The sequence below is a fragment of the Talpa occidentalis genome, unplaced genomic scaffold, assembly GCF_014898055.3.
Source record: "Talpa occidentalis isolate TD23 unplaced genomic scaffold, MPIMG_talOcc4v2.1 talOcc4.3, whole genome shotgun sequence".
NCBI lineage: Eukaryota > Metazoa > Chordata > Mammalia > Eulipotyphla > Talpidae > Talpa > Talpa occidentalis.
Genome location: NW_023603184.1, coordinates 116923705 through 116948363, shown reverse-complemented (window position 1 = coordinate 116948363; position 24659 = coordinate 116923705). Strand labels below are relative to the sequence as shown.

The 24659-nt window shown below is 40.9% G+C and overlaps 1 protein-coding gene across 1 annotated transcript; it reads left to right on the top strand.

The window, feature by feature from the left end:
• The first annotated feature begins 10198 nt into the window (after positions 1-10198).
• On the top strand, positions 10199-24138 carry CAVIN2 (caveolae associated protein 2). Its single transcript, XM_037523734.2, has 2 exons — positions 10199-10796; positions 21113-24138. The coding sequence occupies exons 1-2, from the start codon at positions 10314-10316 to the stop codon at positions 21890-21892; spliced, it is 1263 nt and encodes a 420-aa protein (XP_037379631.1). The 5' UTR covers positions 10199-10313; the 3' UTR covers positions 21893-24138.
• The last annotated feature ends 521 nt before the right edge of the window (positions 24139-24659 follow it).

Here is a 24659-nt window from a genome sequence, read left to right as displayed (position 1 = left end):
AGAAAAGTATTACTTCTGAGTTACTCTTCAAATTTAAAGCTCTATGCCTCAGTTCCTGTTTGCTTGAGGGCTCTGTAATGAGAAAAGCAAAAGCTAGGTTATTGTGAGGTTAAGGGGTTTCCTGCGACCAAAAAGGGACAATTTCAATGCTTCATTAGTTATCGCCTTGTATTGTCTTCTAATTGCTTCTTGTGCGTAAATCTTGCTCCTCCCAAAAGAATGCTCGTCTCTAGCATGAAGAAATTGATTAATAATTTTGTGTGTGTTGCCTAAGAATCTAAGTCTATCTTGAGCATGTAGGAGCTCACTCCAAGTGAATGATTAATTTATCCATAAGGAGGGCTGAAGCACCCCATATATTTCCTCTGGATATGCACCAAGGTATTCTGTGAATGGCATGTCAGAAAGGGACAGCAGAAGAAGTATAAGTTTGAATATGGCATAAGTAACACAGGAAAAGAATTTATTTTTGAAAAAAGATCAAATCACATTTTCAAAGTTAAAGAGCTACACTAGACAATTACATTGAATTTTTTAATTTCTATAATTTATATATGTACTATAATATGCTGCTTATCATGTTACAGTCACTGGCCTATTTAATTTTTTTTTTTAATTTTTTTTTTTTAATAGAGGCATTTTTTTTATTTATTTATTTATTCATTTGTTTGTTTTTTGTTTATACATGCACTGGGTACAGTCAGAAGCACGGGAGGGTGAGAGAATTCACCAGAGCCAGAGCGGGGAGCAGAGCAGGCAGAAGGACCGAAGTACACTGCTGAGGGGAGCAGTGGGCGGCAGGAGAGGTCTGCGCACCATGTGGGACCCTCCTCTGGTGGCTGGGAGCAGCCGGGGATCGAACCGGTGCTGCAGAGGCTGCTGGCAGCTTCGCAACCCGGCGCTCAACCGCTGCGCCACCGGGGAGGCCCACTGGCCTATTTAATTTTCATAACAACTCATACCAAGAATTATTATCCCTATTCTATAATAAAACCTGAGCCTAGAAAGGAAAAGCAATTTGTTCAGTCACAAAACCATCTTAGAATTCAAACCTGGGAAATCTGGCTTGAGAGTATATCCTAACTATTATTCTATTTTAAGCCTAAATCACCTGGGCAGGGGCAATGAGAGAGAAAGAGAGAAGGGAGGAATAGGAGAAAGAGGTAGATTAAGAAAGAAAACAGAAGTGAGACAAGGGTCTGCCACCATCTTTAATCTTTAATTCAGAGGTTTCCATTTCTGTGTACAAAGTCAGCTTTTGCTATCTCCTAGGAAAAACATTTGGGAAAGTGCAATAGTGATCAGTGGCTAGCTTTTGGAAATGACCCATATCTCTTACATCCAATGCACAGAATTTGGTGCTATGTCCACATGTCGCTCAGAGAGGCTGGGAAACATGGTTTTCAGTTGAGTGTTCACGTACCCATGTAAAACACTATCATTGTGTTAAAAACACTACATTGCTACTGAAGAAGGCCCTGTCCTCACACCTGAATTCCTGGAACATGTCTCTTAAATGTCCCTTTTTTACAAAGGACTTTCTCATCTACCCTAACATAGCACTTTGTCTGTCTCTGGTCCCTTATCCTGTTTAATTTTTCTATATAGTACTTACCAGTGTCTGATCTTACACTGTCTCCATTCCCCCACCCACACCGCAACAGCATCAGTTCCATAAGAGCAGGGACTTTTCCTCTTATTCACTGTTCTATTACCGGCACTTACTAGGCACTAGGTAATATTTGATGGATGAATGAATGACAAAAGGACAATATCTAATTTGTCTCTCCACTTCTGATCTTGACAAGAAGACAAAGTGGAAGTTTCCTTATCTTAACTACCAATAGAATTCTTCTTAGAAAGACAGAAAACTTTCATGAAAACAATAGTACATATCCTTGGGATAGAGGATAAAGCACCCAAGGGCCAGTATTTGAGTAAAGTTTTGAGCAAAATTTCCCTCATGAACACTTCATGGGAGTGGATTCTGTGATGCTTAAATCAGGGGCCACAACTCGACCGGTTTGGAGAAGTAAAGAGAAATGGGTACATAGAAAAACAGTGTTCAAGAGGCAGAAGAAAATTTGAGATGCAAGCCCTCCACCCCAGAAAATAAAAATATTGTGGATTTCCCTACATGACAGCACACAGGGAGTGGAGCAAAAATCTACCATTTATGTCAATACTCTATACTACTTACGTTTTGTCACTCATTTATATAGGATTCCCTTAGTTGTTGCTATATTTCACATCATTGATAGGTTACATGGGGACTCTGAAGAGACTAGAGTCATGAAATAATGTGGTTTTCATCATTAATATTTCTGGTGAAAGTGGACATTTAATTCCTTTCCATTGCCTCAGCAAAAGATAAGGAATAGGAGGAACCTTCGGGTCTTTTACAAAGTGCACCCCCACCTTCAATTGCATCACTATAGGCAGCAGTGTTGAGGGAAGCCAGATGTTGTCAGGTGATCCCTCAACTCCTCCTTTCCTGTCTAATTTATTTTATTTTAATTCTAAGATTTTATTCCACCTTTCATATCAAAGCTCAGAGTTCCATTTTTCTTTAAGGAAGTATATTATAAAAAGTGTTTCATTTTGTTTTATAATACTATTTAAGCAGTTAAGATTTGAGAACAGTAGTATATCTGAGATGTATTGGATAAAGGGGTTCTGGAAACAATCTTAGACTATTAACAATAATTCTTAAATGCATTTTAATTGCAAGCTACATGTTGCAGTTTTCTATTATTGCATAACAAATCACCCCAAAACTTACTGAAATAAAACAAGAATTACTTTACTATGCATATAACTTTGTGGGACAGAACTTTGGACAGAAGTACGGCAAGGTTGACTCATCACTGCTCCACAAATGACCTGGCCGTCATCTGGGTAAAGATGGGGGGAAGGTATTTCCCAAATGCATAGAGATACCTGAGAAAATTGGAGGTAGTCAGGTATTTTTCTCTCCCTGTAGCCTCTCTATGGGACAAATCTAGACTTCCTCACAGTATGGCGGCCAAAACATAGAATTATTAATGACACTGGATTCACCAAATAGTGTCCAAGGAAGAAACTAAAAATTTTCACATGTCTGAGCTTCATAAGTCTCAGCCTACTACTTCTGGCATACTCTAGAGGTCAAGAAAGTCACTAAGGCTATTCTAGATATAATGCAATGGGAATTAGACTTCACCTTCCAGTGGGAAGAGTAGTAAATAACTTGAAGCCATTTTTAACCTGCCACATTGCATTTTCCTGGAACACACTTTCTTTTTTTTAATTTAGATGTTTTTAATATTAATTTTTTTTATTTTTTACATCATTGTTCATTTTTAAACAATATTTGCTTCCCCACCCCCTCAGGTGTAGTCCCCACAGAGTTTCCTTCACCAGTGCACCTGTGCACCATCACCTCAGTCCCCTGTGCCCCTCCCTCCCTCCCTCTGATCCCTCTCCTGCCTCCTCCCCTGCAGTTTGTCTCTGATTTATAATTGTTCGTTTTTTCTTTGTTGTGTTTTGTACTGTTATTATTTTTTTACATTGATGTCTTATTGGATCCCCCTATATTCCTGCTATAAGTGAAACCATCCGATATTTTTCTTTTTCCTTCTGGCTTATTTTACTGAGCATAATTCCTTCTAGTTCCATCCACGTTGCTGCGAATGGCATGAGCTTATCTCTTTTGATTGCTGAATAATATTCCATTATGTATATGTGCCACATCTTCTTGATCCAGTCATCTATTTGGGGGCATTTGGGTTGTTTCCAGGCTTTCTTTACCTATTGTAAATTAGTGCTGCAATAAACACAGGTGTACAGGTGTTCATTTGAATCAATGTTTTTGTGTCCTTTGGGTAGATCCCTAGAGTGGAATTGCAAGGTCTTATGGTAGCTCCATTTTTTAGCAGGTTGAGGAATCTCCACACAGCTTGGAACACACTTTCAATGTAAAACACCAACTCTATAGCTACCTTCGTTACTTATATTCTGTGAAAACAAGTACATATGTATTTCATTCAACTACATACATTCAGAAATGGCATGGCTCCTTATAAATATTTGGTGATCAATAAATATTCAGTCAACGAATTCATTCTTAGAAGTATGATAAATTTGAGTAGCAAATATCCACACCATCACCAAACCCAAAACTACCAAGCAAGAATATGTACTTGGAAATGCAGCTTTTTTTGATATGAATCTTTTCTGCCAGTAATAAAAAACCTATAACCACAAATGGTTAAGTGAATAAAACCCACTTTACCCACTAGAGAGCTTCCGCATACATAGAGGCCATTCTCTCCTGATGTGAAAATTTGCCCTCAAGCACTGAGCTGTGGGCACGCCCTGGTGTAAGAGTTACCTATAGTACCAAGACATGATTACCCTAAAAATCACCTTCTACACCTAAATCACCCTAAAAATATATCTCCATATAAAATTCAGTCCACAAAAAAATGCAAGTGCAGGGGCCTCCGTGGTGGTGCAAGTGTTAAAGACAGAGCTATCAAGCTATCACCAACCAATGCAGCATGAGTTTGATTCCCTGGCCGGCCAGAAGGTGACCTACATGGCGCAGCAGACCTCTCCTGTCTTGCCTGCTGCTCCCCTCAGCAGTGTATTTCAGTAGATCCGCCTGTTCTGCTCCCCTCTCTGTCTCTGGTGAATCCTCTCACCCCGCCCCACTGCCCCAGGCACCTCTGGCCTACACCCCAGCTCTAGTATGCATAAATAAATAAATCTTTTTTTAAAAATGCAAGTGCAAATTGCATATAAGCTTCGTAAGTTAGCTAACCCTCTGTTCCAAAGTCTTAAAAAATATTTCTATATCCTCAGCCTCATTCTCATCTTCATTCATGTAAGATATTATGGCTAGATGAAAAATTGGTAGTGTCAAGAACTTTGAATGTTCTCACACTTTACCCTACTTGCAAACAAACAAATTAGCGTACACAGGTTCATAGCAAAAAAATGCAAGTGTCCTGACTCAAAGACAAAGACTTTATTACTCACAGCACAGCAGTCAAATTGGCTTCCTGTTCACAATAGTTCTCTGTACCTCCCCCGCCCCTCAAGTCACACAGGGTAGCTTTAGATGGATCCTGCACGTGGAGTGGATTTGCATCACATTGGAAGAGCCCCACGTTTAGGAAACCTCAATCTTTTCTAGGAGGGTACAACCTTTATCCTAAAGAGAAACAGTTTCTTTATTTAATGAACATCAAATGATTCTACCACATGCTCTCTCTTTATCCCCTGCTACTACCTTTATTTTCCAAAGCTGTCCACTCCACAAACATTCTTGAAAAGATAGTGCAGAACAAAAGGCTGCCCATGGCTCTGCTATAAAAATATGAAGAAATACAAGAAAGCTGTGGAGAAATGCTCTCAGTAGCCAGAAGTTAGGAACATAAAGGAGACCAAATAAGTAGACGATAGAGGGTAGAAAGAGCTTTCAATAAAAGGAATAGTAAGATGGAAAGCTTCCTCTTCATCTTGGAAGACACATTCCTTTTGTTTTTTCTCCTACTTCCTCTTTCTTTAAAAAAATTTATGTTGGGCCTCCGTGGTGGTGCAGGTGGTTGAGCGGAGCACTGTAAGCTTTCCACTTCCTCTACAGTAAGGGTTCGATCCCGGCCATCTGGGGAGATACCCACATGGCGAGGCAGACCTCTCCTGTCTCGCGTGCTGCTCCCCTCTGCAGTGTGTTTCAGTCAGTCTTCCTGTTCTGTTCCCTGCTCTGTCTCTGGTGAATCCTCTCACCCTCCCGCACATCTGGCCTGTATCTTGGTTCTTGTATAAATAAATAAATCTTTAAAAAAAAAAAAGACTAAAAAATTGTGTCATTATGTTGTTCCTCTTTAATTTCCCATTATTAGAATAATGATATGAACACCTGCTCAAAAGGCAACCCAACCTTTGAAAGCCTTTGAACTTCAATATGGGGCTCAAAAAGAGATACAAGGAGAGGATTAGGCAGTTTCCCCTCCTCTGTAGTCACTGAAGGGAATGGCTTTCTTTTCTGTGAGTTCATAATTCCAAGTCTATCACTGCCACAGTAGCAAGACCAAGAATATCAGGATAACCATATGGGTTTAAACAGGAAAGGCCAATGAAGCAGGACTTCGAGTTGTCTCTGCTCTAGAAATGCTTCTAAAGGGTTAACCAAGCACTGGGACTTATTAATAGACCAGGACAGGAGACCACATAGAGATTGGAGCCCATGCCCAAATGAGTAAAATAGGAGGCATTTTCCTGGAGTGAGTTTTGAGCTTATATGACTTAAAGACCTGAGCTAACAGAAGGAAGCTGTCATTATTAATTATTTTCATTCTTATTCATTACTAATTATTCTTAATATTAAGCCATCATGTTACCCATCTCTAACACCACACCTGTATATCTCTACCTACTATTTGTCTCTGCCTAGTTCCCCCAGTAAAGTGGAACCTTTTAATGGGCAGCAAATATATGTGACTCACCTTTGTATCCTCATCTAACATTTATTTCCCATTCAACAGACTTTACCCACCAAGTGATGCCTGGCTGTATTTTATTGCTGCACTGATCCTTCCTAATTAAGCACATCACTTTTACAAGTTCAAAAACCTACAGTAGCTTCTTTTTTTTTTTAAGATTTATTTATTTATACAAGGACCAGGGTACAGGCCAGATGTGCGGGAGGGTGAGAGGACTCACCAGAGACAGAGCAGGGAACAGAACAGGCAGACTGACTGAAATACACTGCTGAGGGGAGCAGCAGGTGAGACAAGAGAGGTCTGCAGCACCATGTGGGTCTCTCCCTGGCCAGCCAGGAATCAAACCCACACACACTGCAGAGGCTGCAGAGAGCTTCACAGCACTGTGCTCAACCAGCTGTGCCACCGGGGAGGCTCGAGAGCTAACTCAAATTTTAACTCATCAATAACATTCTTTTTTATTGCGTTTCCTCCCCCCTTATATAAACTCTTCCTAACCTACTCTTTCAGAGTTTGTGTTACAATATTACTTTGCCACATGCCACCTGGTGCAGGACGGACTCCCATTGTATAGCTCCTCATAGTCCCCATGATTATCATGTGAGCAACAAAACAAACTGCAGCACACCACCAAACTATTCTTTTTTTTTTCTTTCTTTTTTTAAAAGATTTATTGATTGATTGATTTATACAAGCACTGGGTACAGTCAGAAGCGCGGGAGGGTGAGAGAATTCACCAGAGCCAGAGCGGGGAGCAGAGCAGGCAGAAGGACCGAAGTACACTGCTGAGGGGAGCAGTGGGCGGCAGGAGAGGTCTGCGCGCCATGTGGGACCCTCCTCCGGTGGCCGGGGAGCAGCCCCGGATCGAACGGGCGCTGCAGAGGCTGCGGCAGCTTCGCAACCCAGCGCTCAGCCGCTGCGCCACTGGGGAGGCCCAACACCAAACTATTCTTTAATGAACTGATCACTTGTAATTTCCAAAGGATAGACTCCAAATGCATCAAATGATTACATTTGACAAAAGGTAAAAGGCAAAGGAATGAAAATGGTGAAAGGACCTTCTACTTTATCGACAATAGTTTTTTGAAAGAAGAATGAGTTTATTTGAGGTAGATGATTTCCAAAGATGGCTACTACAATCTCTCACACGCTGCTTATCCTTTGTCATGGAATGTTGCTGCTCCCACCATAAAGAGGCGGAGGCTACTTCCTGCCCCCTTGACTCTCAGCTTCTCCTGTGACCTACTTGGACCAGAAAGATGTGGTGAAAGTGACAAGGGGAAAGTTCCACTGTCTATCCCTCTGACATCCTATAATTTTTGTTACCACAACCTTGGAACGCTGAGGCACCCTTTAAAGGAGTTTAGCTTCCCCACCAGAGATATCAAATGGAGAATCTGTGGAGGCTGAAAGATCAAAGAGGGAGAAGTCCCAGCATTCTAGTTGTCTCAGCTAAGGAGCCAGGCATGTGACTGAGACCATCTCAAAATGTCTCAGTACAAATTACAGCTGAACGAGTGTATCTAGCAGAAAGACTGTTCTGCTGAGCCCTACCTAGCCAATCACAGGATCATGAATAAATAAATCTCATGATTATTGCTGTTTTCAGCCACTGAATTTCAGACTGGTTTGTTACACAGCAATAGATAACTGATATGGTGCCAGTGTTGCTCAAAATTAATTTTTAAAAATAAATAAGCCCACATGCAAACCTTTATTCCTGTTTAACAAATAGCCTCTCTCCTTTCCCATCTCACCTTCATCTCTTTAATGTCTGCATTCATCTAGCTGATTATACAATATCCAACAATGCAATGCAAAATCATTGCAAATCAATGCAAAATCAGGGCAAAGTGATTATAATGTGAAATGGCAAATCTTTCAAAATACGTAAAAAAAAAAATCATGAAGTTGATGAAGGTAATGTTAGAGAAGCCCTTGAATCAGGGGCAATTCCTCTGACAAATGAGAATCTGCAGCTGGAATAGTTAACATTTAAGAAGAAAAAATCCATACAGATGATGGCACAATAAGTGCTTCAAAACGGAATGATTTGAATGTCAAAATTTAAGAGAGGCTCTTGGAAAAATGATGAAGCCTTCAAATATTTTTGCAAAAATGACCCTCTTTATGATTTGCTCACAGAAGTCAAATGTAAAAGGGTACTGTATCATGATACTGTCTAATTTTGTTAGAAAATTATCCTTCTCAAAATCAACACTTGATTCATCCTTTGTTTTAATCTTTAACACATGGTTAACCAACTAAATTTTGTTCAACGTAAGGTAAATTCATTTTAATCATTTCCTTATATTTTTAAAAGATAAATTTTTATACACTTTCACTTTTTTGTGACTATTTTTAAAATATTCACTTTCCGTGGACTTGGGAGGGTGCTGAATATCTGAAGAAATTGTGAGCCACTGTAAATATCTTCCATCTCCCTAGCTAGCAGGTGTGCCAAATGAGGCAAAGTTCTTAGTTCCCACTTTATTGGCATCCTCTAGACAGTCCATCAGGCACAAAACTGAGTAGAGAGTGGAGATGACCACATTCAATAAATATGACCACAAATGACCTGCTGATTAAATACCTTAAGTGTAGATTTTGCCACTGAAGACGCTTTTCCATTATCAATCCCTGACCAAAAACGAGCCTGTCTTTGCTCTTCTCAAAACTGTTCCTAGAATGCCTATTACAAACTTCCTGCTGAAAGCACTTTCAGAGGCTGGATACATTTAAAACCAATTCAAGCATGTAAAGTCGTTTTAGGAAATAAGCTCCACATCCCACCAGCAGCTCTGAGGAGGGCCACGTTTTAGAACAGGTGTGCCACTCCACTGAACAGGAATTTGGAAATGTCAAACCTAGAAGCACTCCAGAAACTGAAGCTCCACCCACCCAACAGCCACAGCTCTGGGCTCTTGTCAACAAATGCCTGGCTGAGATGGGCATTTGAGAAAAATTCTCAGCACCAATTCAAAGTCAGTTTAAACCAATCGGCATGGCAGGTTCACTTTATTTTTTTTTCCTCTTTCAGTTTTACTGCCTCAAAGAAACTCCATATTTAAAACATGACAGTTCAGAACACCACCTTTACTTGTTAAAGTTTAGTCTCTTTCCATTTATCTTGCATCCCAACTGCAAAAGAAATAAGAACCGGACTGCTTCCTTTGTCATTATCAGGATCACTTCCATTTCTTCAGAAATTAAACACTAACAATACAAATTTGGCTGCAAGTACCCTTTAAACTTGGCCCCTCCCAGTAGGACATCGGGCAGCCCATCAGTCAGTTCTAGGGCAAATGCAAACAATACTTTCCGTTAGAATAACTTGTATCCAGGAAAAAAAACAGGCGCTCTGTTGCATCTGTAGCGTAGCAGCCAGAGAAAAGTTTACTAGCTTTAACCAATTGGAGACTGTGGAGCTGGGCCAAGTTAGCATGTTTTTCTCCGCCTCTAATGAAGTCATGATTGAAATATGACATGGAACTGATTTTAAAAAGGGAAGAGGAGTAGAAAAGCAAAGCTAACCTGCAGCAAATTGCCCAACACCGACAACGCGGTTAGGAAGTGTATCCCTGCTTCTGAACCCTGAGTGGTTCTCAGTTCTGTAACCTTCGCCTCCCACTGGGTGGAGTAGGGCCTTTAAGAGCAGCTGGAATGCAGTTCCCCGGATCAGTGTAGCCAGTTGTTGCCTGTCTGAACCTCCGCCAGTCCTGGAGAGCGCTGCTCTGAGCTTGAACCAGGAGGCCTTGCTCTGCACCCCCACCCCACCACCACTCAGCTTGCCCAAGCAAGAAGAACCTTCCTACCTACCCAGCCATGGGGGAGGACGGTGCCCAAGCTGAGAAGTTCCAGCACCCGGGTTCTGACATGCTGCAGGAGAAGCCAGCCAGCGCCAGCCCAGTGCCCTCCTCCACGCCGAGCCCGAGCTTGAACCTGGGGAGCACGGAGGAGGCCATCCGGGATAACTCGCAGGTGAATGCCGTCACGGTTCTCACGCTCCTGGACAAGCTGGTAAACATGTTGGACACTGTGCAAGAAAACCAGCATAAGATGGAGCAGCGGCAGATCAGCCTGGAGGGCTCCGTGAAAGGCATTCAGAACGACCTCACTAAGCTGTCCAAGTACCAGGCCTCCACCAGCAACACCGTGAGCAAGCTGCTGGAGAAGTCCCGCAAGGTCAGCGCGCACACGCGCGTGGTCAGGGAGCGCATGGAGAGGCAGTGCGCGCAGGTGAAGCGGCTGGAGAACAACCATGCGCAGCTCCTCAGACGCAACCACTTCAAAGTGCTCATCTTCCAGGTGAGTGACCCCTACACTCCTCCTGTCCACCCGGGACTCTTCCACATGCACCATCTCGATGGGCTTGGCTCTCACAGCCGTGTATATCTGTCCTGCTAGCAGGGATCACTCCACAAGGCATTGTCCCCACCTTCGGCCGATGAAAGTGAAATCTGTACACAGGCGTGGGAAACTCCCGGGTCACTGCAGGTTATACCCAGGCCTGCTCCTGAGGTGTCAGTAAGTCCGGTTGTTTGTGAGGGAGCACCTGGATGTACTCCCCACAGGTTGGGAAGGTGAGCAGGTGCATGCACCGTAGTCAAATTCATTTGTCTCTGCATTATGAACTTGGGGCTCTGGCTGCAGCTGTTAGCTGGACAGAGCAAATTAATTCAGTAATGACTGTTTATTAACTCTTTGTATAAGCAAGGTAATCATGTGGTTTTTTTTTTTAATCAAGAAGCAAGACTCATAACTGTTTAAAGTGTCGTTTTTTGTCCAAACGCTACCATGTTTTAGGAATTAACCAAGTATTAAAAACTGATTCCATTAGAGTTGAGCTAGACTCTTCCTTTTAAGACTCTTGCAGCCAAAGCCATATCGTTGAGTTCTTTTCTAGCAAACGATGCAATAAAAATATAGAGCATAACTCTTTATAAACACACTCGATAGGCTTCTCACTGTGCAGAGACCACAACTGTGAAGTAAAATAAAAACAGTGTTATCAGTTTTAGTCACAATGGCTGGTGTTTTGTGAATATTTTCTCCTTCAAATGGTTGCCCTGGAATAAAAGGCCACTTAATTTTTTTAATGTATCAATGATGCAATTAATGTAGCAAGAGGCTATTTGGGGACAGGGAGATTGCGTGGGGCTGTTGTTCCGCCAAGTGGTGGGCATTTGTGAATCCAAGGGCAGTCCTGCCTGATGCTGGAAGCCCTTCCGCCCAGTGGAACCCAGCCAGCACAGAGCCCAGGAAGCAATTGCCATCCCAGCCCCAGGGCTGTCTCCTTGTGACCATGTGAATAGGAGAGGATTTCAAAGCCATGGAGGGGAGAGGCTCTAACCAACTGTTTGATTGTGAAAGGCGCACAAGAAGAGCCTTCATCTCCCAAGAGAGATTTAGAAATTGGAATTTAAACCGAGGGAGCCTTCTTTTTCTAAATGAATCTGCTCTGCCAAGTTAGAACCTAAGCCTTCTTTCCCCCATAAAAGGAAAGACTCATCTCGCTGCTTTTTTGTCCTCCCCAAATTGCACTTGATGTTGTAAAGCTTCAGGCAGCTGATGTCCTCCTGTACCTTGCAGGCTTTTGTAGCCCGGAAATTTTTCAGCTTTTAATGCAAATGGAATAGCTTTTCATGCACCAGATGAACTGAAAAGAGATACGGTAACTGCGCTTTTCTTAAGCCCTATAAGATCCTTACTTTATTAGCCTAAAAGATATTAGAAATCTCAGTTCTCAAGGCATTTCTAAATTAAATACTGATCTCCAAACAAAACCAAACATGTACAAACCTGTTTAAATCTGAATCATCAAAGGAAATTTCCCCCCTTCCAGTAGGAATCAGGAAGATTATCTCCTGTCCTACCCCTCAGTTACAGCAAGGGAGTGTTTATCTAATAGGAAAAACTGACAATTTGTCAGGATCAGGTTTTTATTTTGTTTTGCCACAGATGTTCTGTAGACATTCGGTGGAGGTGGGGAGAGGCATGGAGAAGATGTTTAACTAAAAATTCAAGAGAATTATAAATCTGACATTTAAAGAAACAACTGCTAGGGAACTTAAAGACGAGTGCATTGTTGAGGGCCTGCCATGGTCTCCTGTTTTGTCAAATTGGATTGACAGGTATGAAATTTCAGCCACAAATACCAGGAATTCTCCATATATATCAAGTAATAGGTGAAACAGGGGTGTTCAGGACCAGTGTGGAAGCTAAGAGAATGCAAAGCAACATGTTCAGGGTTCATTCTAAGTCCCTTAGCAAGCAAGCCCCAAGGACACTTTTTTAAAGAGCACTTTCGGAGACAAGGAACCAGACCTTTCTTAAGAAATATAAGAGCTTTTATTAGCCTAAAGGATATTTGAAACCTCAACTTTCACATGCAAGGTGATTATTTAAAAAAAATATATACAAGTTTATTGTATTTAAAAGGTTGCTTTTTCTCTTGATTATTCTTAGGATAGGGTTTCAAGGATAGCAGGTATGCCAACAGATAAAATAATAACTTGTGTTAGAGAGTGGTTCAGAATAGGAGTTAAGAAGATAAATTTTGTCCTGCGGACACTAGTTCAAATCTGACTTACACCATTTGCCAACTGTGTCATCTTTGACAGATTCAGTAGTTTCTGTTTCTTCATCTGTAAACTGAAGATATAAAAGCAAAAGATACTTGAGTACTTAATAAGTCCTACATATGCCGCTAAGCATCTTTCTGTACATTCTTTCATTTGACCCCTAGTTTATAGGGGATGCTTTTTTAATAAGCAAGTGGTGATACTGGAGATTGAACTCATTTGATTGATTCCAAAGTGTGTGCCCTTGAACAGAAATGCTTCTTCCCTTGCATCTTTCCCAAAAGGTGAGGAATAAATGTGTTAACATATGTAAGATGGTTAGTGATTGGCATGGTATAAGTACTCAAGGAATAGGAACTCTTCCTCGGTGGATCTGAAACGAATTTGTGCAGAAATGCTTTTGATTGGTTAGAAATCCAGCTCTGGGAGAAGAATTGCCCCTGTCTCACCCACTATTATGCTTATGCTTTTTTAGTTAGTACTTTTTAAAATATGCATACATTCTCACAGAACACACACACAAAACCACACACTGTCACACATTCCTTGCCTTTCATTGTCTGACAGCTACCATGTTGAAATGAGCACAATGTCTCCACCCTCCCATGGACTCTGCCCAAAGGATCTTCCCTAAGTGTTCCCTTCTAGTAGCAGCACAGTCTTCACAGTGAGGCAAGGTGGGGGTGGGGGGGAGGTGTTTCCTGGATCTTTGGAGAATGAGAAGGGCAGATGAAGTACCATGTACCACTTTATGACTTTAGGTAATTTGTCACTTTGAGTCCATTTGAATCCTATGCTGGATTTTGTCTTACTAATGGCAGGGATTTTCTAGTTTAAGACAAAAAAAAAAAATCAACATGAAAATAAAATTAAGGAGTGAGAATAGAAAGTCTATCATCTGATAAGGTGCTGTAGTGTATTGATATAGTGCTCATGAACACTGTGCTTCCAGTACATAAAGTCCTATTGAATCTTCCAAAGTCTGCAGTGCTGTTTGTCAGTTGGTTTACTGGATATTTACACATTAGGATTTTTTTTAATTCCAAACTTTGTCCTACTTAAAACATGTCATTGGTTTATTTAAGTTTGTATTAAACTGACCACATTGTTGTACCTGTTAAGCCTCTCTTGACTTAGCAACTACTCCAAATTATAACCAGTAGTATCTAAATCCTTTCTATTCTTCGCAGCTTTCCTTTAAAAAAATTTTTGGGTAATAGCTTAATATCAATTATTTTAAAGGTTTATTTATTTATGCAAACAAGAACAGAGGGAGAGGCCAAAGGTGTGGGGGTGAGAGGATTCACCAGAGACAGAGTGGGGAACAGAACAGGCAGATTGACTAAAATACACTGCTTAGGGGAGCAGCAGATGAGACAGGAGAGGTCTGCTGCACCATGTGGGTAGCTCCCTGGCCGACTGGGGATCAAACTCGTGCTGCAGTGGCTGCGGATAGCTTCATAGTGCTGCACCTTAGCCCCTTGTGCCACCAGGGAGGACCCTAATATTAATTTTTGAAGTCAAAATACTGTGATAGAACCCAGTATAAATGAAATAAAACTCAGGGGTTACTGATCAAAAAGAAAATACTAAAGGCTAATTAATTAGACTAATTTTTTGCCTGTAAGTATGACTATCCTTTACTAAAAATAGAATGTGTACAGAAAATCAGGTCTCCCTGGTGGCGCAGGGAGACTATCAAGCTATGGCCAGCCACTGCAGCATGAGTAAGCTCCCCTGCTGGCCAGGGTGCAACCCACATGGGTCCTGTCTCCCCCACTGCTCCCCTCAGCAGTATATTTCAGTAGATCTGCCTGTTCTGCTCCCCACTCTCTCTGGTGAATCCTCTAACCCCCTATCCCCCGCACTTCTGGCTTACACCCCAGTTCTTGTATGTATAAATAAAAAAATCTTTAAAAAAAAGAATTTGTACAGAAAATCAGTAAGTTTACAGTTAAGAGGAAAGTTTCTTTGTTGGATGAAGAGATGTGGTACCCACTTATGTCCTTTTAAGGTCCTCGTAATGATTATTTGAAAAAGCAGCTTGGGAATGATTCAAAGCCAGGGAACAGGATGAGAAAACTCATCGAGAGCTTACACTTTCATCCACATAAAATTGTGAAATTGGGTGAAAAGAGTGGAGGTTAGCTATTTGCTGTGGGTACATTTGTGGAAAATCGACCCTATAAACGTGTTCAAATATTCATCATTTGGGTTCCTTGGATAAGACCAAAATTTTAGAAAGGTGCTAAAAGTGCAAAATCTTTTTTAAAATCATGCAACTAAAAAGAAAAGTGCAACTGTTTTATAATTGATTTTTTTAAATACTGCTTTATCTAAAGCCACTGCTCTGAAAACTGCAAATTGGTACAGACTTGGGAGAAATGGCGATATAGATAATCAAAGACAACCTTATGTGACAACTTGTGATGTTTATTTTACATTGATTAATGCTCCCATAATGGGGTGTTGGTTTTGATGTGTTATTTTTTCAGTGCCCTTTTAGTTCATGAGATAAACAAATACTAGTTTGTTTTGTTTCTATTTACACTTACTGAATGTCACCACTGCCTCAGGCATTTTAATCGAAGAACTAATTTTTGTTGGTATTTTTCTTCAAAGAATCATTACTTTCTCTCATATTCTTAAAAACTATTGCCCCTTCTGTTGTTTTGTATTCTATATCTGTTTGAAATGAATGAATGAAAAATGTTTTCCAAAGCAGCTCAGGTTCTATAGTTTGATCCCTGCATGAAACAAAAACAAGTTTAGCATTAGTTCACTATGAATTCACTTCTGCAATGTGTTCATTAATTTTTATGGAATTTAGGTTAACATTACAGAAGCAAATATTTCAGAACTAGGAAGTACTTTACTAATCACTTAGTTTATTCTTATTTTATATCAAGGAAGCAGAGGCCCTGAGAAAGAGTGACTAGCAAAGGTTTCATTTTAATACTAGAAATTATAGAATTGGATTGTGAAATGAGTAAAAACAAACAATATAATCCTACTATGGCAAAGTTCATGTTTACTGGGTTTTCTCCATCAGCTTTTAAATAATTCATTGTGATTTGGTTTTTTTGTTTGTTTATTTTGTTGTGTGGGGTTTTTTCCTATGTGTTAACAAAGAACACCTAACCAGTGCGATCTTAAAAAAGAATTGAACCCTTGATAACACTGAAAAATAATGAAACTTTTAAATCCTCCAGAATGTGAAAGACTGCTCAGGGATTATAACTAATGCATTTTATTCTTATGACTTGCTGATTCCACCGACAGCTGCCTTAGGGGTGCAGTTCTAATCAATGACTTTATCCACTTGGCAATCTATACCTCAGAAACACAAATCGGAGAAAACCATCAATGTGTAAAAGAGACCTATAAATCAGAATGTCAGGTGGGCCTAGTTCCATTTTAATAACTAGTATTTAGAGATTCTTGGATAAAACATTTCATGGACACAAATTTACGATCCTCATATCCCTCCGGATGCCACCACATCCCTGTGAGCATGACAGCCTTTGTTATTTTTTTCTAACAATGGCGATGATAATGTAGTGACCCCAGAGCAAACCACCGGCTTCTCCTTATTCAAACTTTTAAATGACTTACTGTAGGCTTCCTTTTCTAATGCTAGTCAGTCTCCTCTCTCTCCTTTAAAGTGTGCATATTTATGTATGTGAAAAGATTTGCTTCCAATGCTTTCCAACCCAAGAAACACCCAACGCTTGGGCAAGTTTCTGTGTATTGATATCTACATGCACAACGGGGACTATCAGTTCACAGGAATCAAAGTAAACAGCAAACAAGCTGAAGTGCCACTTCTCATTCCTTTCTTCTTTTACGCTGCAAGCATATTACTCATACATGTTATATGCTTGAAGTGTGCGCTGTTTAATTCTCCCTTCCTTTGAAAAACTCCTCAGGGTCCTTGTGAAAGGTCAGAATCAGGAGCAGCTGTATCAGTGGAGGTTCAATACCTTTTTGAAAATAAATTTGCAAGACATATAGTCAACTGCTTCTGGGTGCCTCAATTGGGGACCACTGCCCGAGGAAACAGGCCCACAGGAGAATCTTAATGCCATGGCAAGGAGTCACAAATCCTAAATTGACATTTGGGGAACTAGCATTAATAACAGAACTGAGGATGTCCCTTGAAAGAGCCATCAGGAATCTGGAAGAGAAAGTAGATCAAAAGCATTAAATAGGAAGGTGAAGGTAGGAGTGTCGCCTCCCCTGTAGGCAGATGAAACATCAGTTGTGTCCATCAGGTGTGTGTGAGAGAACTGAACAAGAATATGTGTACACGCGTGACTGGATACTGGGGGCCAGTGAAGTTGAAATTGAATGTCCATCACCATTAGAGCGACTTCATAGTGATAAAGCAAATTTTACTAAAGAATAGAAATTTTTAAAGAATGTCAGTATCTTTCTGCTTTTAAACAAACATTTTGGAAAAGTAGATTTACACGTGCTTGGACAGTCACAAATATCCTATGTGAAAAGAAGAGGTTTACCTTTAGAATGGATGCTATAAGAAGCCAAAAAATGAACACTATCCAGTACAAACAACACAAAATGACACAGGAGTAATTAAAAGGGCAGCTGAAATATAGCAGTTAGCCAAGAAAATGTATCTCACTTGTTTCCAGTTGTATAAAGACACATCCAACTTATTGGAGATTATCTCTGTTCCTGCCGGGTTTATTTTCATAGTAGGCATCAAAGAGCTCTGGTATAAATTTCCCTGACATTGGACACAAGAGTTCTATTGGGGTTCCCAGCTTCCCTCAGTCACCCCCATGTATGCATTAGGTATCTACCTAAGACTTGATTCACCCAAGAATGTACTTTTCTCAAATCTGTCTTTTGAGGACACAAAATGAGAGAGGCGGAAGGGTCTGAGACTCACAGTAATGATGCTTTTTTAATAATAAAATCCACAATTAAAAAATTATGTTATTGCTTTAATTTTTTTGTTTGTTTAATTCTCTTAGAAGTATAGTTGAAGTGTTTGCCTTTTGTTGATGTTGAAGAAAGCAAAATTGTCAGGGTAATCTTTTGATTAACCCAAGAGACTCTACTATACAAAATGTACCTCTTCTCTGATAACCACAGCTTATTTTCACAGTTTTTCATCTAAATTTCTGCCTACTTCACTGAGGGATTTTCATAACATTTCGCGAGGCTCTTGGTTTCTTCCTTTCCTTCAAGCCACACCCAACAAACCTTCCCAACCCTCTTGTCAAACCCCAGAAGTAATTTTCCTTCTGGGCTAAGCATCACAGCCCTAGGTCTTCCTGCAGTCTGCTCCTCTTTTAGTAACACTCACCACTTGAGAATAAAATCCTTTTGAAAATGGAAGCCACATGCCCCGTAGGCCTTAGATTCTCCACATTTCCCAGTGGCAGTGGCAGTCAGCAGAGATCCTTGTACACATAGAGCTAAGCCCATTCTTTTGTAGTCTTCACACCTACCCAACAGAGGGGCCGTCTCCACTGCAGCCACCCTCCAGGATTTCTTAGAAAGCCACCTTACCCAAGATGCACTCATTCATCAAGATGCTATTGAGCTACTAGGAACTATTCTAGTCTCTGAGACATAGCAGTGAGCAAGAGAAAAAAATCCTCTTCCTCCTGGGGAGCACATGCGGTGAGATAGAGGCACCCTCAACCTAAAGCATGGGAAAGTGTTCTCTGTAAGAGGCCATGTCATAATTGACAGTGGGACCCCCAGACTCCTTTCAAGTCTTTACTTTTTCTTTTATACTGAGTCTTACACCTCCTGTGACATTCAAATTGGTAGGGTGTAGAGAGAGCTTTGGGAAACAGAATCTGTGATTTCTTCACTTGCTTTTTACCTCTACCCTAGACTTTATCCTTTGTTTCTTAGCAATGTATGGAAAGTACTCTGGTAGGAGTAAGTGTGTACCACAGTTATACCACTCAGTGGTTAATAAGGAGAGGGATGTTTAATTTCTTTTATATCAAAACTTTGTCCATTGTGTCTTTGTATCAGGAAGTTGGAAAAGACACATTCTTGGATCATGTTTTCAGTCATGACTTCACTTTTACTGACTTCTTGGTCATTCATATTTGCAAAACAGGAAGTGAAGTTATTCTCATTAGCATGAACTTTGCATGAAGTTTAGATTCCACATAGACTTTTAAGCTCACCACATCTAATTCTTTTTCAAAATCCCTAAGTGCAGACGCAAACTGAAAATTTGCTGGGCAGCCCGTGATCAGGTAACAAAGAGACTGTGGGTGAAGCTGGGGTGAAATAGACCATGGAGCCTGCTCCATCTCAGCATTCTCACAGAACCTCTAGTGACGCTGGGAGTACAGTTTGAAAGCTGCTAATCTAGGTCAAAGCCTCTTGTTCATATTTGGAAGAAACTGAGACCCAAGGAGATTAACTTATTTGCTGACAGCCACACAGACATTTAGCAGTACAGCAAGGATAGACGCAGGCCTCCTGTCACTGGCTCTTCCTACGATGCCATTTCTTCCAATGAAAACATGAAGGCACTTTGCAAACTGGCTCTCATTTTTCAATATTCAAAGAAATATAAAAATAAAAGGTATGCAGATGCTGTGTGACCTGAGTCTCTGAATTCAAGTTGGCTTACTTAGTAATACTGGAGATGTTGCCAAACGGGTGGGTTCTTGTGTCCAAGCGATTGAGGAAACCCACACACAGGACTGAATTAGCAATCTCAGGTTTACTGCAAGAGAGACTCCTGACAGCAGAAGGGGGTCGAGAGGAGGAGCCCAGAGTTAGGGTGCTGGGTTCCATTTTATAAGGCTTCTGGGGACCCCCCCACCCCTCTCAAAAGCTCCTGAGAGCTTTTACCTTTTGGGGAGTACTTTTTCATTGCCCACTACCTCTCCACTGCCCTACTTAGTCTCCTCGCCCCCTTTTGTCACCCAGAGGTATGAAGCCACAACAAGCTACTGTGTGCCTCTATATACCTCTTCTGGTTACCAGCCTCTGCCTGTCAGCTTTCTGCTCCCTGAAGCACCCTGCCTGTCTGCTGTCTTACAACCAGCCCTTGCCAGCCAGCTTGCAGCCAGCCCTTGCCAGCCAGCTAGCTCCCTACGACCTTAGAGAGCCATCTCCCTTGCACTCTAGGCAAGTCTCAGGCGATGTTCCAGCACACTGCAAGGGCACTCTTACCCGTGTACCTAGAAACTGGAGGAAGAGATGTGCAGGAAATAGTGAGGGGGGTTGGGCAGACTCTCAAGCTTCCGTCCTCACGCCTAGCTCTACGTGTGGGTGAAGTACTCTCGTTCAAGGAAGCCCTGAGGCTTGATAAAAAATTATGCCTGGCAGCCTGACTCCTCATTACTCTAAACTGGCTGCAGTATCCTCCTTCCTTATGAATGCCCACAAAGGATATCCTAAGCTACAAGGCTTCCTGAGTGGGTACCCAGTAAGGCTGACCCTTGCTTCTCTCTTACTCTAAAATTATGTCATCAGATAAATTCATGTGCACCTTTCAACCAAGGTTGACCACACTTTTATGTCTGACTTCTCTTTGAGCAGGGAACCTGATTAAAGCTTTACACGGGCCTGACAAGTGAAGAAACCCCAGTTTCTCCCCTGCCCCATCTTTTTTCTAACTTGACCTCCAGGGTTTTTGCAGTGGGGTTTTGGTAGGAACAGAGCTCTCTGACCTCGGAGGGTCACAAAGAGGGTGCCTCTGGGTTCACAGTAACTTACTTTAACTCCTTTATCTGGAGCATTTTCCGGTCTATCTGAGTCACAGTCCACTTCCCCCCTGCCTGTCACTGATAGAGCTTTTGCTGCTGCCTTCAGAATCTTCCCAATAGGCAGCCCTTGGCCATCTCCAGCCTAGGAGGAATGGCTTGACAAGATTAGAATTAACTCTAAACACTCTAGAAAACTGCAGCCACAAACATTTGGTTTCTACCCTCCCCTTATGTCTACAGCACACACAGGCAAATTACAGCACTTTAGCACTGTTTGTGAAATGTGTTATTAACATGAAATCTACATTGTCCATCTTTTTAGGAAGAAAATGAGATCCCTGCCAGCGTGTTTGTGAAAGAGCCAGTTTCCAGCCTAGCTGAAGGGAAAGAGGAGACTGCGGATGAAAACAAGTCCCTGGAGGAAGGCTTGCAAACAGTGGACCTCTCCTCTGATGATGAATTGCCCCCTGATGAGGAGGCCCTGGAAGACAGCGCAGAGGAAAAGATGGAAGAAAGTAGGGCAGAGAAAATAAAAAGATCCAGCCTCCGAAAAGTGGATAGCCTCAAGAAAGCATTTTCTCGCCAGAATATCGAGAAAAAGATGAACAAACTGGGAACAAAGATCGTATCTGTAGAGAGAAGAGAGAAGATTAAGAAATCACTCACTTCCAATCACCAGAAAATAATTTCAGGGAAAAGCTCCCCTTTCAAAGTTTCTCCTCTCTCTTTCGGCCGAAAGAAAGTCCGAGAAGGAGAAAGCCCTGCAGAAAATGAGACCAAGTCAGAAGACATGGCCGGCGGCGAGCAGACACCCAACGACCAGGAGGAGCGCGCCTTTGCGGAGGGGTTGTCCGAGGCCGCCGGGGAAGACAAGCGTGCAGAGGGGGATGCGGGGTGGGGGCCCTCCAGAGGGAGTAACTCTGCCATGGACAGCAACATCAACTTGACTATTGTGGAAGATGAAGAAGAGGAGTCGATGGTCTTGGACCAGGCACAGAAGGTGAGCTATGAGGGCGGCTACACGCTGACCTCCGAGGAGGCGGAGCGGTCGGACCAGGAGCCGGTGCAGCCCGCTGTGCTCCAGGTGGACCAGACCGCCTGAACCCCGCGCCCTGCGCCCGCCTGTGCGCTCCGTGAAGTGGGAACCGGAGCCGGGAAGCCAGCTCCTGCGCATCTGCTACCTGCTCCTTCCTGTGTGAGTGTCCAGGCAGTCCAGGCAGTAGTTACTTACTGCATAGCAGCAGCGTACGTGTGACCAAGATGTATCATGAAGGCAACTTGTCAGGGGCTCCGCTTCCAATTTGCCCTCAGGTTTTCTGTCTGTAGAATTAATTGCTCCATGATTGCGCAGAAGACATGGAGCAGTTATGAGAACGTGATCCATTTGGCTTAGAAAACCAGAGGCTCCCTAAGATGCTAGTCATGAAATGTGATGCATTTTTTTGTCATTCCATAAGCTTGCTGAATAGTGTACCAGTAATATGTTGAATTTCCACAGAACTCGGAGTCTAAAGTATTCTTCAAGTGTATGATAGATAATATACATGCATATTTAAGCTAGAGACTGAAGTACTTTAAGGAAACATTTTTTGAAAGGTAGAAGAGAAGCTCAGTTGGTTATTGACTTAATATTGAAAGACTGAAAATGAGCTAATGAAGTAGATTGTATAAAGTCGGGAATATTAGAAAAAGAAAACTAATATTAGGAAAATAAGAGACATAGGAAATAAAGAATGTCAAAGAGAATAAAGACAAAGAAAGAAAACAGTATGTGCTTAAAAATATTTACCATATTAGCTCAACCATTTCACTCCTTAATGTTATATCTTCGTATTTTTATTTTTTAATGTTTTCAAACAATACCAAAAACACCATAGTGTGTTAACAGTTTTTTTTTCCTTAATAAGTAAGATATGCTACAAATATTTGAGACAATTCAAAAGAATGTTATCTTGTTAACCTTGGAATGAACATAAATTTTCAAAATTAATATGCACCACATTTTGTAAGAAGTTGGATCATACTGTTCTTTAAGGTAGTATTTTCTAAATTTGAGGTAATGCTCACATTCCAAATGATGTAATGTAGGTTTATGATGATGTTAAAATCAATGGGTTTGGGAAGAGGATTCTGGTCTTCCTTTTTGTACATAATGGTAATTTCATTCCAGCCATATATTGTATTTACATATTAATTTCACAAATTATTAATATGTTTCCTCTTAAAGCATGCTAGTGTTTATATGTGCACATTTATTCAGACAGGGTAATTTTTACTACTGCCCAATATTATTAAAATATTGCTTTATGTGTTTTTAATTGCAGAATGCTAATCTTTGGATATTAAATTATAGTTAAAAGATAGTTGTACCAGGGAGCAAATTCCCTACCTATACTAAGTACCACTATGAGTAATGTTACAAATACAGGTAACCTAAGACAATATTAACGAATTATGCTTTCTCTTATAAAAGTGATAGAATTCACAAATGTACTGATGACATTACCTATGCCCTTCTTTTGCAATAATGTACCAAATATTGGGTTGTTGAACTAACACTGGCTATGTTAAAGACTAAATAAACCAAAAATAAAAAGAATATAACCATGTCAGTTTTTTGGCAGAACAATTTTAGAAGCAGAAAGAATTGATTTTTAAACTCTCCTTCAAATGTAACCATAATGGTGATTGTTTCACTCTTGATTTCCCCTGTTAACTCTGCTTTCTTTTTTCCCTGATCTCATTTAGAAATCCAAGTCTCATTCTCCAAGTTTAACTTTCTTGACATCACCTTGCCAACTTGGAGATCATCTGAATTTATTGCAGCAGTTTGATGAATTTGATCGTTCCATCTGCATTTTTATTGTTTTATACCAGACCTTATAATGCCTTAAATAGCCCTGCAAACATGAATGTATTGAACTGTATGTTCAGTTTATTCACAGAGATAAACTTTTGTCTTCTGGAGTGCCACATACTTGGTAGAAGACTTAATTTCACTCCAGGCCCTAATCGTGTCTGTTTATGAAGTTGCTGTCTCTGCGTGCAGCTAAGGAATTGGAGGATCCAATGCAAAGAGTTGGGGGACCCAGGGCTAATGTAATGTTTACATTTCCTTTTCAAAAGTATTTTCTTTCATTTCTTCCTATAAACTATCTGCATGTCTTTGTAAAACTACACTCAAGCATCTCTTTTAGATTTTACTGACAATCACATTTATTCTGTGTTTCACATTTGAAGCATTAAAATCCCAAATAATAAAACAGAATCAGGCCAGATAGTTGTTGGGAGATACAGACTGAAGGATTAGAGAGAGCAACAGTGGTGGAAATGGAAGAAATTTATTCTGTATTGTTGAATTATTTGCATATTGGTGAAAGTGCAAAGTACACAACTTAGATATGTCTTCTCCTCCCCAGCACCCCCACCACCACCCCATCCAATAACCCATTCCTAACTTTATGTGCCTAGAGCTCAAGAACTGGATTAGTTTTCCCCCAAGGACTGGTTATACATTAATCAGCACTAAGATCCATATCTTAGAAACATAATTCAAGAGTAAGAAGTGTCTATTATATGGATCACAAATCTTGCAGAAATATAGCCAGAATGTCATTTTTCTCCACAAGATTTTATTTTTTAAATATATAGACATACATATTTCAACAGAACTATTTTCCTCTTTCCACTTAGGGATCTAGCATATGTTTGAATTTCTTTTTTATACATGAAAATAAAAGGCTCATGCTTAGACCAGTCCCACATAAAACAAAGATTTTTCACATTGATTGAATGATGAAAGCCCAAACTCTCCCTCCTTTTACCAATGCTCATGCAGAAGAGCGAGTTTCAGTGTGTTTCAATCCAAT

Coding starts and splice junctions, on each gene's coding strand:
- CAVIN2 (XM_037523734.2), top strand. CDS start 10,314: ATGGGGGAGGACGGTGCCCAAGCTGAGAAGTTCCAGCACCCGGGTTCT. Junction 10,797..21,112: donor TCAAAGTGCTCATCTTCCAG/GTGAGTGACCCC, acceptor CCATCTTTTTAG/GAAGAAAATGAGATCCCTGC.